We start from the raw sequence: 14,093 nt of genomic DNA on the forward strand, positions 1-14,093 counted from the left end.
CATCACCGACTCATCATGAGTTTGAATCAACTCCAGGAGTTGCTGACGGACAGGGAGGCCTGGTGTGCTGCAGTCCTTGGGGTTGCAAAGAGATGGACACGACTGAGTGACTGAACTGAACTGAAGAGTTGTCCAAAAGATGTACAAAGAGAATGCAAAGAACTTAGTGGTACTGGCTGGGTTCTTTTTTTTTTTTGAGTTGTAGTTTTTTAAACTTAAAAAATTATTTGATTTATTTGGCTGTATCAGGTCTTAGCTGCAGCGTGTGGGATCTATGTTCCATCATGTGGGATGTTTTGCTGTGGCGCATGGACTCTCTAGTCAAGGCATGAGGGTGCAGTTGCCCCACGGCATGTGGAATCTTAGTTCCCTGACCAAGAATCAAACTCGTGTGCCCTGCACTGCAAGGCGGATTCTCAACTACTGGCCCACCAGGGAAGTCCTGTGCTTGCTGTTTTGATTATTACAATACTTATCAAGACGGACGAAGTCGCGTGCCAACACGGAGGCCTGCATCTGTTCAGAGACCCAGGAGACAGCTTGGCTTCAGGAATTTTTATTTGCATGGGGAAGGTGGGGACGATGAGCCAGCAGCAGGGCGGGCCACACGAGCGGCGCGTGGACTCACTTGGGCGGCTCGGCGGCCAGGACGGGGAAACAGCCTTCGCGATGCCACTGCCGGTCACGCAGGCGACGCACGGCCTGCATCTGTGGCTGGAAGGCCCCCCACTCGTTCCAGTGCCGGAAGTCGCCAGGCTCCAGGAGGTACTGGTACCCACGGTAGCCGGGATACTGGTAGCCAACCCAGCTGGGGGGAAAGCAAGAAGGACGGCGTGGAGGCGGCCTGTCTCACCACCTGGCACCTAGACGCCCCCCTGGACCCGCGAGTCCTGCATCCAGCCCTGCAGCCTGCTCACCGCCCTCACCTGTCCTCGCAGGCTGGGGGCACCCGGGGCTCCTCTGGGTGGGCTTGGCCCCTTCCTGCTGACTCTGGGCAGTGATCTCATCTCTCTGACAGATCTCAGCTTCCTCCTCTAAGTGAAGCGGGGATGGTCATGGGAGCTGGTTTATGAGGGTTTGGGGGGCCAAAGGGGAAAATTAATCAGAGTACTTTGCTAAGTGGATTACAGATACATGGTAGGGAGAGTAATACACATTCCACTGAAAGTGATGACCTGGAGCTCAGAGAACAGGATCCAAGGGAGTGAAGACAGGGCTTGGGGACTGGTTAGCAATAAGAAGGGGCAGTCTTGGTTCAGAAAGTGGTTTCCTTTGTCGGAAAGTGAATTTGTGTGAAGTGGCTGGGAATACACCTTCTGGTATCAGAGACAATCAGTTCAAATCCTAGCTCTGCCATTTACTAGACAGGTGACTTATCAGAACCCCAGCTTGCTGTCTGTGAAATGGGGATGATGAAAACCTGCCTCATGGGTGTATTGTAAAGACTCGATGATGATTCATTGAAAGAAGTTAGCATGGTACTCAGTCCATTGTAAGCATGTAATACCACTTATTATACATGATTAATTTCTAATTCTGTCATTGTCTCTGCTGGGAGGGTCTTTCCAGGTCTCCCTCAGACTCCCTGCTCATTTTTCAAGGTCTGGCTTAAATTCTAGCCTCCTCAGGTAAACCTTGGACCTGCCCTCCACTCCAGCGCACAGAACCCAGTCCCAGAAACCTTTCTTCTCCCTCTTAACTCCTGTGTGGACCATCTCTCATCTATTATTGCTGGACATCATCTCACAGGTGTACTGACATCCCCCTGCTAGACTGAATAAGCCCCTGAAGGCAGGAGCTGAGCCTTCTTCACCTCTGCCTCTGCCGTGTGCCGAGCACAGAGCCTGGCTTATTGACAATGTTTGGTAAATTTCAGATGGCTTACATACTGGAATACTGGGTCTCAGGGAAGGATAAAAGAGCAATAAAAAGACCACAGCCCTGATGGTGTTATAGGAACTCAGAAAAGCATCTGAGGTGGAGAGGTAGATGCCTTCCACTTGCCTCGAGGAGATCAGGGGTGTCTTGTACGGTTCTTTGGAGGTAGGGGGATGGATACAGTAACCTCCTTTGGGTATCTGGCCTTTCCCTGTGTTCTCACGGACATGGGGTCAAGGGGGGGGGGCTCTGTTTTGAAAGCTTCAAATCCTAGAGTTCAGAGCAGAAAGAATCCTCTGGGATTAAGAACTCTGATGTGCCCATTGTATAGACGGCGACACTGAGACACTGAGAGGGCTTGTGGCTCACCCAGATGCCACAGCGCATCAGTGACAGGGTCAAGGCCCTTTCGTTACATGGTCTCACCTCTCAGATGTCACTCTGCTCATGTCCCCAGAGGCTCCGCTCTCCCTGGATATTTCTGCTTCCTCGACCCACCCAGACTGGTCTATTCACATCCACTCTGCTCCTCCTCGCTTCACTATTTCTCCAACCCAAACACGGGGTTAGAAGCCCCGACTCGCTGCATCTTCCCACTTCTTAGGACAATTGCTAGCGTTGTTTACGCCAACAAGTAATTCATCAACACATGACTCCACCCCCGCCCCCTTGGGCATGACACTCTTGGCAGAATCCAGGCCTCTGGCCTTTCCTGCATGTCTGATGTCACATCCTGTCAGGCTCGGGGGTGGCCCTCCCAGCCTGCCTGAGCTCGAAATGAAGCAGGGGATGAGGGCCCACAGGAGCAGGCCTTACGTTCCGCTGGAGACCCTCACGCTGCCCACGCGGTCACAGAAGCCATAGACCCAGAGGCTGGGCACATCATCCTCCTGGATCTCCATGGTGTTGCCCTTGAAGTTGGCCCCTTCAAACAGGCAGAGCTTGTGCTCCTGGGCATCCTGGGGAAGGAGAGACAGGTCAGGGGTGAATGGGGCCTCCTGGGTGTGGAGAGAGAGAGCTGAGCCTGCTCAGGCCATCATGGGATTGCCAACATCCAGCCTTGAAGAGCTCTTCTCATCCAGAAACATAAGGATGTCAGCCTCTACTTCACAGAGCTAACCCATATAGGGCACTTAGCATGATGCCCGGAATACACCAAGTGCTCCAGACAAATTCACTCAATATTTTTATTATGCTGATCAGGGGTGCAGAGGCTCAGAGAAGTTAAGCTTCTTGACCGGCGTCACACAGCCAGCCAGGGGCAGAACCCTCCAGAGAAGCATGTCCCTGCTCCCATCTTGCAGCCTGCTCCCCTCCACTGCCTCTGCTGCAGCCACAGCAGCCCCCCCTTTCTAGCTCCTTGTTCCACCCAGCCCATCTTCACTCCAGAAACTCTGCCCCAACTGTCCCTCGGAAGGCTGTGCCCACAGCTGACTCGGTCCCCATCCTTTGTGGGCTCTCTCCCCGGATCAACCCCAGCCACTCCCACCCCCCTTTCCTCAACACCAGAGCCCCAGTTTCCTCTTCCCCTCTCTGAGCACACCCTGCAAGACCCCTGTGCAGTAAGCACCACGGCTGTTTGCCATTACAGGTGGATTTCTGTGATTAGGTTTTCAATAGCTGCCTCCCATGGGGGCAGGGACCTTGCCTGTTATAAGCACACTTGCACACCCAGAGCCTACGACAGAGCCTGGCAGAAACAAGTCCACGTGTCTGTGGTGGAACGAGTGACTGCATGTGGGAGATGGTCGAGACAGAAATCCCTCTAACATCCCAGGAGAGAGGGCTGGAAAGGAGCCAGGGGACCCAGCTGGGAGAAAGTTGGAGGTAAGAGAGAAAACGGGCCACCCAGGATGGTGGCAGGGGTATGGGGGAGGAACTAGACCAGTGGCTCTTAGCCCTGGCTACCCAGAGACCTCAGAGGCATGGAAAGAAATCAGTGCCTGCTAATGAGCCCCGGAGATCCGGATTCAATTGGTCTGGGGTAGGGTCCCGGCATTAGGATTTTTTTCTGATAATATATTTTATTTAAGCAAATATTTCTAAATTGTGCTAATTTCAATAGGCAGACAACATAGCAGTATTAATGAGGTCTTTTAAAAAAAATTTTTGGCTGTGCCATGTGGCATGTGGGATCTTAGTTCCCAGACCAGGGATTGAACCGGTGCCCCTGAGTTCAATCCTGGGCCACCAGGGGAGTCCCTAATGAGGTGTTTTACATTCTTATTTTTCTGTTTTGCTATGTATTCAAAGCCTGGCATATATGCTACACATCTCCATTTGGACTAGCCAAGATTCAAGTGTTTAAGAGCTACATGTAGCTACTGTATTGGACGGAAAAGCTCTAGAAGTTACTGCAAGTGGCCTAGCTGATTGCTCTATCAAACAGCCGTCTGTTGACCTAGACTGCCTTATAAGGACCATTGACCAAGAGAAGAATCTATGAATTCTCGCAAAGGGTCCATTGTTAAGGCTGATAATTCAGCCTCGGGTTCTGAGAAGAATGTGATCAGATTGGATAACCCATTAAGACAGATCTGATGAGGCCAAACAACTGGCTGTGGGCACCTGATAATCTCAAATGGACGCACACGACAACTCTTTATGAAAATTTCCACCACGGAAAGAGGAAGTTGGTACCATCATCAGAAACTGACCTTGGTGAGTGAAGATGTGGCTGGCTAATGAATTGCCATCAACATAACTCTGAAAAAACCCTGTGACTGGCTCGGGGATAACTCCAACCTGTTTCAGCTTTGAACCTTCTTGAAGTTATGTTACTTTAGTTAAACATTACAAAGGGGCTAATTCAGTATATAGAACTTTTGTCAGGGAGTTCACCATGCCCTTCTGCAATATCCTCTTTGCAGCCATCACGTAAGCTTCAACCTGTATGTCTGACATTTTGGGTGGACTTCGAGATTTTTTCAAAGCTCCCCAGGAGGCTCTAAAGTGTAGTCAGGAATTAGCAACATTCTACAAACAGAATCAAGGAAGGCAACAACCGGCAGGTTCAATCACACTCTTGAGAGCAGTGAAGAAGGAAAAAACTGGGTTCCAGGGGCTTCCCGGGTGGCTCAGTGATAGTCCGCCTGCCAACGCAGGAGACACGGACTCCATCCCTGATCTGGGAGATCCCACGTGCCCGGGAGCGGCTGAGCCTGAGCCCCACAGCTGCTGAGCTGTGCTCTAGAGCCCGGGAGCTGCAAAGACTGAAGCCTGTGTCCCCTGGAGCCTGCGCTCCACAAGAAGAGAAGCCATCGCAACTAGAGAGCAGCTTGTGCGCTGTAACGAAGAGCAGTCCCCGCTCTCTGCAACCAGAGAAAAGCCTGCGGACCGATGGAAACCCAGCAGAGCCAAGATGAAAGACATGAAACTATATTTAAAAACAAAACAGGGGACACAGGCTTCAGTCATTGCAGCTCCCGGGCTCCCCAGGGCACGTGATGAGTGTATCACGGGTGCCTTGTGAATTGACTAGCATAGAGACATTGCCCTTGGACGAGCTCAGAGGTCACTGCCCAACATTCCTTCTTCCTTTCTCCTGCTCATCTGACTCCTCAGGTCTCCTGGCCATCACACCTCGGGCTTGCTCCTGCCCCAGAATCTCCCCCCAGCCCTGAGCCCGGTCCAGGGGCCACTCACCATCTTGATGGGCCGGAAGGACATGAGCCGGTCGCTGCGGTAGCTGCTGGACCACGTGTCCCAGCGTGGGTACTCGCCTTTCTCCAGGACGAACATCTCCCCCCGGAAGTTGGACTGCTCAAATGCGACCCAGCTGGATGGGGAGAGAGGTGGGCAGGGTAGAGAGAGTCAGGAGGGGCAAAGGCAGAGAGGAGAAGCCATCATGGGGAGAAGGCCCCTCTCCACACTCACCTTCCCATCTTTGCCTTGCAAGGCAGCCCCAAGGCTGGAGGTGGGGAGGGGTTGATCCCAGGCTATGCTACGGACTGGCTGGGAGACTATGGGTAAGACGCTTCACTTTTCTGAGCCTCGGTTTCCTCATCTAATTTGCCTATTTTCTTGAAGTTGGTGCAGGATTAAATGAGATGGTGTGTATAATTACAGAAGCCAAATATCTCCCCAGATGTAGGATTTAAACATAATTTTAGCCCTATGAGGACTTGGGGGAAATAACACATCAGAAGACATTTTTTTAAAACCCCAAAGACTCTTGAGAGTTCCTTGGACTGAAAGGAGATCCAACCAGTCCATCCTAAAGGAAGTCAACCCTGAATACTCATTGGAAGGACTGATGCTGAAGCTGAAACTCCAATACGTTGGCCACCAGATGCAAAGAGCTGACTCACTGGAAAAGACCCTGATGCTGGAAAGATTGAGGGCAGGAGGAGAAGGGGGCAGTAGGAGGATGAGATGGTTAGATAGCATCACTGACTCAATGGACAGGAATGTGAGCCAACTCCAGAAGACAGTGAAGGACAGGAGATCCTGGCGTGCTGAAGTCCATGGAGTCGCAAAGAGTGGGACATGATTTAGCAGCTGAACAACAACAACAATTTATCTTTGTAGCAAAGGAAGAACAGGCCACCGGCCCAGAGCCTTGAGCAGGCAGGCTATTATACTGTGTTCACGGTAGGAATCTTTTCTACAGATACCTTTTACTTACAGCAGATGATACTATCTTTCCATTTGTAAAAGTGATGCAAAGGTTCTTTTGATATATGTTTATTTGTGTCAAAAAAGGGTCATTTTAAAATGAAGTAGGGACTTCCCTGGTGGTCCAGTGGCTAAGACTCCACGCTTCCGACACAGGGCGCCCGGGTTCGATCCTTGGCCAGGGAACTAGATCCCACGTACCACAACCAAGAGCTTGCATGTCACAGCTAAAAGATCCCACGTGCCACAACTTAGACCTGGGGCAGCCAAATAAATAGATACTATTGTAAAAAATCAAATAAGTATATTAAACAAATAATATTCCTGGAGGTATGGGGGTAGGGAAAAATTGATACAGGTGCTTGAATCGTGATTGATAAAGGCTGGCCTAGCATACAGAATACAGTAATCAGTACTGGAGCAGTGGAAGGGGAAATGAGAGTAATATTTACCTCTCAGATGCCTATGAGAATTAAATGTGATTGTGCACATGTAGTTGTTCAGTTCTCTAAAAGGATTAATTATAAGCTTGACATCAGATGGGGGCTTTCTCAACGCAGCCTGATTGAGGATGGGAAGTGAGCTTGTTGTTAAAAGGACCAGGGATTCTGGGGGAGATAAGATGATGCCCATTTCATAGATGAGAAGGCTGTGACGAAGGAGCCCCTTAAACTTTCCTCTTTGTGTTCCGGAGTTCTCAGGGAACAAGAGAGGGCTGGGGACGCTGACATGAGTCTCATCTCCCTGTTGGGGGCTGGGACCCTCCTCTACCCAGAATGAGAAGGGGAAGATGGGGGCAGGGGAGGCTACAAGAACAGGCTGAAACAGAACGCGTCCAAGGAGCCTCAGGTCTCGTCTGGGGAAGGCGCCAGCCCACATAGCAGAGTGACAGAAGTAATGATGCAGATTTATTCTTCCAGAATAGAAGCGAACATGCCTCAGCCCCACAGAGGCTGGCGCATATGAGAAAAGGATGGGCAGGTGGATGGATGACGGGTGGATGGGTGAACTGATGGTTGAATGAACAGGCAGATGGGTGGATGAACAGGTAGGTGGCCGGGTAGATGGCTGGATCTATGGGTCTATGGAGGAGTGTATTGCTGGCTGGCTGGATGCATGGTAGAGAATGGACAGATGGAGGGAGTGCTGAACAGAGGGATAAATAAATGGATGGAGAATAAGTGTGCAGATGGATGGATAAACTGATCTATGGATGGATGAGTGGGTGCATGGAGAGGGAGCCTTGGAAGATGGTGCCATGCAGGAGTCAAGAGGATAGACTTTGGCAACAGACAGACCCCAGTTCTAATCCCACTTTAGCATTTATTTTCTGTGTGATCTGGACAAGTCACTTGAGCTCATTAAGCCTCCATCAAGGAGAAGAAAGGATTGCATCTACCTTGTCAGGAGGTGACGAGGGTCTAAAGAAAAGACACAGCCAGCAAGATCGTTCATGATTAAAGAGGAGGGAAGCCGGAGATCTGAGCTTATGGAAAGACAGACACTGATGGTCTTGCCACCCTGGCACCCTCTCCTAAAACTGTCTTATTCAGGAGTCACAGTGCCCAGTGAGGATCTGGTATACGAGTGAGGAGTTGTCTATCTTAGTGCCTTTTCTCATCTCCTGTGGCTCATATGAGCAAGGAGTGAGGTAGGGCAGAAATCTCAGTTCACAGACGTGGGAAACTGAGGCTCAGAGGGGTTAAGTCACTGGTGTAAAGTCACACGGCGGAGGTGGCGAGTGTCCACTGAGGCCTCGTGGGTTTCAGGCGGGCTTGCCTCCCCTCCCCACCTGTGTGAGGGCACACCTTTCCTCCCCTCCCCCTGCTCACCCCATCCCCTCCATCGCTTTCTCCACCACTGTTTCTCCCAGGGCCCTGCTGGTCCTGACACAGGCCCGGGGCCCTGGGACACAGGTCCTTCTCTCTCCCACCAGGCGCAGTCCCAGAGCACACACCGAAGACCAGCTGCATCTTTGTTGGAGGAGAAATACTCTGGGTTTGAGTCACTGATAATGAAAAAAGCCTGAAAACCCAAACTGGCCACATCCGGCAGCTTCTCTTCTCAGCTGGGCTTTGAATCTGAGGGTGGGGCTGAGGTTACCAGCCTACCCTGGCCCATGGTAACTTGGCTAAACACACAGAGCATCAGGGAGCATCAATAATCCTCGTTACCACCAGCTAACGTCTGGGCACCCACAGAATGCCAGTTCCACGCTGCATTATTGCCTTCAGACTTGAGAATAAGCTAGTGGAAGGGAGTGGGGACCATTACTCTGCCCATTTCAGAGACAAGGAAACTGAGGCTCAGGCACTGAACAAGGTAAACAGGGGAGTTGGGACTCACACCCAGGCCTGTCTGATCTCAAAGCCTATCTCTGCCCTCTGTAGCACACAGAGCCCTGGGGTGCCGGGTGTACAGGCTGATCACACCCCTTGCGGGCTTTTTGGCTGGAGAGATGAGGCAAACGGGCCCTGTGGGTCTTGTCCAGAGGTCGGCCCTGTGCCCTGAGCGTAGTCCACAGGGGTTGAAGTTGGCACAACCACTATGTTCAAGGGACAATTATTCCTGCCTCTGTGGAGCAGGATGATACAGGCACTGTGAGTGAAACGCGTCAACCTGAGTCGAACCCAGGCTCTGCCACTCACCCTTTGAGCCTCGGTTTCCCCATCCATCAAATGGGAATAAGAACCACCCCTCCCCCACACAGCACTGTAGGATCAGCTAGGTAAAGCCCTCAGTCGGCGCCTGGCACCTCGTGGGCACTCAACAGAAGCTCGTTACTATCCTAAAGGCTGCTTGCTGCCCAGGAGAGGGGACAGCTAGAGGACACCTGGCACTTTGCCCTGCTCCTGCCATCAGTGATGGGCAGGGGGCTCCTTCTGCAGCAGAAACATTTCCCTGGAGCCTGGAATCATGCCTTACTGTTAGTGTGCCCTTATGCTTATCAGATCACCTCTCTGTGCCTCAGTTTCCTCATCTGTAAAATGGGAAGGAGAACCATACCTCCCTTTCCTCCCTCTTGGCTTTGAAGCAAGCCCTAGAAATAATACATAGCTGGCCCCAGTATGGGGGGGCGGTCCTGCATCTGTGAATACAGAAGTCAGGCTGGACTATGCCTTATCCAGGTACTTGAGCATCGGCAGATTTCGGTATCTGCTGGGGGTCCCGGAACCAGCCCGCGGAGGGTACTGAGGGATGACCATGTGCGTCTCTGCTAGCACAGGGGAAGGCAGTAAAGGGCAGCTATGGTTGTTTTCGTATTCCTATTTTACTAAGGCTGTGGGAGTGCCCCCCCCGCCACCCCACCTAAACACTCACGGTCCGGAGGTGACAATGATGCTGCGCACTCGTTCGAAGCCACGGTCTCCCAGGTTCAAGCACTCCCCGGAGAATTCCACCCGCCGGCCCTGGAAGTTCTCCTGCTCAAAGACCACCAGCTGTAGGAAAGAAGCCCCCGTGCCCAGGGAGCAGAGTGAGGGGGAGTACCTCCAAAGCGGAGAGGCTCCAGGGCAAATATGCATTAAGTACCTCCGTACCAAAGAGCAGGCCGTGCCCAGATCAACTGAGAGCTTGCTCGGAGCCAAGGTCTGTGAAACGATCCTGTCCTGCCTTCCCTCCACTTCTGAATTTAATGTCTGTGCCATCCTTAGGAACGGATGGATGGACCTTCTGTCCAGGGCTATTTATCTGTGCTGTTCCTTCCGCCTGGAATGCCCTCTCCAGCACACACCCCAATCCTGGAACTCATGTCCCCTGTCCTGTTCTAGGATCAGATGTCACCTCCTCCAGGAAGCCCTCCCCGATACCCTTTCCCTGAGTGAGCTTGGTCGAATGCCCCCCCCACCTCCTCTCACTGTGTCCATCCCATCAGCAGCACAAGTAAAACAGACACAGTCACTGGTGCTTTTCTTCCGGGTCTCTAAGTGCCCATCTCCCCTTTCACTCACCGGTTCCAAAGGGGTGGATCTATTTCTGTATCTCCCAGCCCCAGCCTCTGCCACAGAGCTGATACTCAGGAAACATTCATAAGTCTACCCATCAAACCACAAGGGAGGCCAGAAGCAGGGGCCCCTGTGTCTACATGGGCTAATACCCTCCTCTCACTAAGCATCCAATTTTAGTTTTTGTCTGCTCGTGGTCTGGAGCTGGGAAAACGTTGCCATTCGCTTGAACTGAGGCAAGCGTGTGCCTTCTTCGAGCCCCGATTTCCCCAGCGGTAAAAGGGAGAGAGGTTCAACACACCCATGACCCAGCCCTTCCACTCCTACACTTATCCGCCCAAGAGAAGCTCCTGCAGGTGACATGGCTGACAGCAAAGCTCGCACCCACCCCACGATAGTCAGGAGTGATGGACACGCTCTGAAATATCACACAGCAGCCACAACAAATGACCCACAGCAATGCACCACAGCATCAGTGGCTGTTATAAATCTCATAGGACGTACAAAAGAAAAACGAAAACCCCGGAACGGTTACATACAGTATATTTCAATAAGTTAAAGACAAATGAAGTGTAAATATATACTTTTAAAAGAATAATGCATCAAAGCACATAAAACAGCAAGCAAGCAGGTGAGGGGGCGGGGTGAGGATGGCAGTTCCCTCTCCTAGGGGAGGAGGGAGGTGGGCTCCCGGGAGGGTGTGGGGGGCGGGTAGGAGGAGTGGAGGGGCGGGGGCGGGGGACACTTTGAAGTTAGATAGAGGCTGTTTACCAAGCCCTGCCTTTTCGTGTAAATAGCGGGTTTGCAGATGCGTGTTGTATTCATGAAAAATCAAATTGAAATTAAACCATTAAATAAGGGGCCACATAAGTAAAAGCCGTCCGGGGTGGGGGTGGGGGGCGGGTGGACCGCCTGACAGCGTGTCATGACCCAGTTCTGAATACCCGCGGTTGCAACCCAACCCGGTCCCAGGGGACCGGATGCCTGGCTCTCCGGGAGCCCTTTCAGCTTGACCGGCCGCTTGGAAACACTTTTCAGGAGGAGCTGAGGGCGGCCTTCTGCCCGAGAGGACCTTCTGGGACAGCTGTTTCCTGATGCTAAGCCAGCCCGCTTTCTTTCCTCCTGTTTCTTGCTTTCGACAAAATCTCGAAAGCAGGTGCAAGCTGTTGGGCATCTGGCGGGGACGCGGGGTCGGGGAGGGAGATGGGGAGGGGGAGCCGGGGCCGGGGCGGGGCGGGGGGCGGGGCGGGGGCGCGCAGGCGCGGGGGTGCAGCCCCCGCCGCCCCGCCCCCAGGCGCGCGCTCACCTTGTAGCTGCCGGGAGGCAGCTCCGCTTTGGCCGCGGGCGCCGGCTGGGCTGGGGCCGGGGCGGGGGCGGGGGCGGGGCCGGATCCCGGGGCGGGGCCTGGGGGTGGGCCCGCCTTCCCCTTCCCGTCGGGCCCTGGGTTCACGGCGGCGGTGGCCGAGGCCTTGGCCGCGGGCTGGGACATGGTTGCCGCCTGCGGAAGTTTTGTGAAGAGAACCCTTTGGCCCGGGTTCAGACAGACCCGGCAACCCCCGGGCTGCCTCCCTGCTTCTCGTCCCCCCATCCGCCTGTGTGCTCAGGCTCCTCCAAACTCCCCTCCTCTCTTTCTCCTTCTAAGACAGAAGCCTGGAAGGCTGTCTGTTCCCATCTCCTCTGAGGGGACCCCCTCATTCCTCCTAGCTGCCTGCACCCCGCTGGCTGCCGTGTCCTTCCTCTCTGCCCCCTGGAGTCACTTCTCACGCTTTCATCACTTAGCACGCTTCTTGGCTCAGGGCACCTTCCATGTGCCCCAGCAGATTCATAACAAGAATGTCCCACTCGGGGAAGCCCGAGAGATATGAGGCTCATGAATGGAGCATCCTTCCCTCAGGATAACCTCTTATCCCCTCGGAGCAAGCTGAGGCTCCGAGAGGGGAGGGGGCCTGCCCGAGGCCACACAGCTGCTAAGTGGTGGGACTCCCTCCAGTTTCAATGCCACCAGACAAACCCAGAGACTGGGCTTTTTGAGTGAAGTCGCTCAGTCGTGTCCGACTCTTTGCGACCCCGTGGACTGTAGCCTACTAGGCTCCTCAGTCCATGGAATTTTCCAGGCAAGAGTACTGGAGTGGGTTGCCATTTGCTTCTCCAGAGGATCTTCCTGACCCAGGGATCGAACCCGGGTCTCCCTCATTGCAGGCAGACACTTTACCATCTGTGCCACCGAGGCTTTGCCACCTGCTTATCCTGATTGACTCATCCTTCCGCCCTCAGTGCCTGGCTCAGCACCGGGCACATGGGAGAGGCTCACTTAACACCTGTCCAGAGAGTGCACGAATGCCTCTTCCTCTCTCCTTTTTCTGAAACCGTGCCTCTGGCATTGCCTGGGAACAGGTGTGCGGGTGCAGACACAGGCCTGGGCTGCGGGAGGCTCAGGAGACGCCTGTCAGGGTTCTAAAAGAAGGGCTGTGGTCGTGTAGGCATTGGGTGGAGAGACCTTTGGTCAGTTCCAGTGGGGGTCATGGGCGCCTTGAGTGTTTGAAGAACGCCTTGTCTTTGTCCCCAGGGGGTGGAAAAATGCCCCCTTTAACTTTGGAGACCGTTCCCAGAGACTCCAGGACCCGCATCCAGCACAGGTCAAGAGTCCCTGGCTGCAGCTTCCTGAACACTTTCTGTGAGGAAGAGCTAGCTGGGCTCAATCAAGCAGAACCCCTCCCTGGGCTGCCTCTTGAGAAGGACTGTCATCGCTCCGGGGTGCTCTGCCCGGCTGTAGGGAGGCCAGACAGCTGGGCCACATCTGTGGCTTCCAGGCTCTTGCTTCCCCCGCCCCCAAAGTCAGGCTCTGAATCCACAGTCCCCTGGGCTGGCACTGGGTTCCTTCCTGCCCTGCCACACCCCCCATCCCTCTCTCATCCATCGCTCCCTTCCTCCTCCCCTACCCCTCCCTCTCGGTTTTCCTCTTTATTCCCGTCTTCTCTCTCTGTGCCTACCCTCCTGTCTCTTTCTGCTTCTCTCTCCCCCAGTGTCTTGCCCTGTTTATACCTCTGCATCTATTTGTTCTTTGTCTTTCTTCTCTTTTCTTCCCTCCCTCTCTTCCTCGCTCTGCCTCCTCTCTCTCCCCACCTGTCTCCTGATTACCCCCATCTCTCTGACTCTCTTCTATCCCTGCTTTCTGTCTCCCTTTCTCACTCCCCTCCCCTCCCCTGGGGCTCTTGGCCGAGGGTGGGTCCCCTCTTACCTGGGGCCCTGCTATTTGCTGCTGGAGGACAGGCAGGCGGGCAGGCTTGGTGCAGTGGGTGACCAGAGGCCGACCCCCCATTTTATAGTCTGGCAGACACCAGATCCTGTCTTCTGTGGCACAAAGTGGCAGCTGGCTCAGCAGGCCCTGGGCAGAGAGTCGGGGGGGCCTCGGAGCCCTGGCCCTGCTGGGTTCCTGCGGAGACCAGCACTTTCCATTGTGAGCCCAGCACGCACAGCAGAAACCCTGGCCGGCAGCCACATGGCCTTGCCTCTGCCGGGCCCCTGCCCCGAAGCTGCTCTCACAAACCCCCGCCGGGTATGGGCCTGTGATGGGGTCCCCACTGGCTGCCAATCCAGGGAAAGCAGGAGCCTCCAGAAGGTCGGTTGGAGACCTGGGTTGGAATCCAGGCTCAG

The 14,093-nt window shown here is 53.8% G+C and overlaps 1 protein-coding gene across 3 annotated transcripts; it reads right to left on the reverse strand.

Annotated features, from left to right (window-relative positions):
* Nucleotides 1–540: 540 nt before the first annotated feature.
* Nucleotides 541–13,752, reverse strand: CRYBB1 (crystallin beta B1). 3 transcript variants are annotated; one of them, XM_024977019.2, is made up of 6 exons: nt 13,678–13,752; nt 11,746–11,937; nt 9,817–9,935; nt 5,524–5,656; nt 2,695–2,837; nt 541–808 (listed from the first exon to the last, which is right to left on the reverse strand). In XM_024977019.2, the coding sequence occupies exons 2-6, from the start codon at nt 11,926–11,928 to the stop codon at nt 625–627; spliced, it is 762 nt and encodes a 253-aa protein (XP_024832787.1). In that variant the 5' UTR covers nt 11,929–11,937; nt 13,678–13,752; the 3' UTR covers nt 541–624.
* Between the last annotated feature and the right edge of the window lie 341 nt (nt 13,753–14,093).

The sequence above is a fragment of the Bos taurus genome, chromosome 17 (genome assembly GCF_002263795.3).
Source record: "Bos taurus isolate L1 Dominette 01449 registration number 42190680 breed Hereford chromosome 17, ARS-UCD2.0, whole genome shotgun sequence".
Lineage (NCBI taxonomy): Eukaryota > Metazoa > Chordata > Mammalia > Artiodactyla > Bovidae > Bos > Bos taurus.

What these genes read in the sequence shown, in the direction of transcription:
- CRYBB1 (XM_024977019.2), bottom strand. Translation starts at nt 11,928, where the DNA reads ATGTCCCAGCCCGCGGCCAAGGCCTCGGCCACCGCCGCCGTGAACCCA. An exon ending in ATCATTGTCACCTCCGGACC is followed by an intron (nt 5,657 to 9,816) that starts GTGAGTGTTTAG and finishes CTCCCCATCCAG; the next exon opens with CTGGGTCGCATTTGAGCAGT. An exon ending in GTGAGGGTCTCCAGCGGAAC is followed by an intron (nt 809 to 2,694) that starts GTAAGGCCTGCT and finishes CTTTCCCCCCAG; the next exon opens with CTGGGTTGGCTACCAGTATC.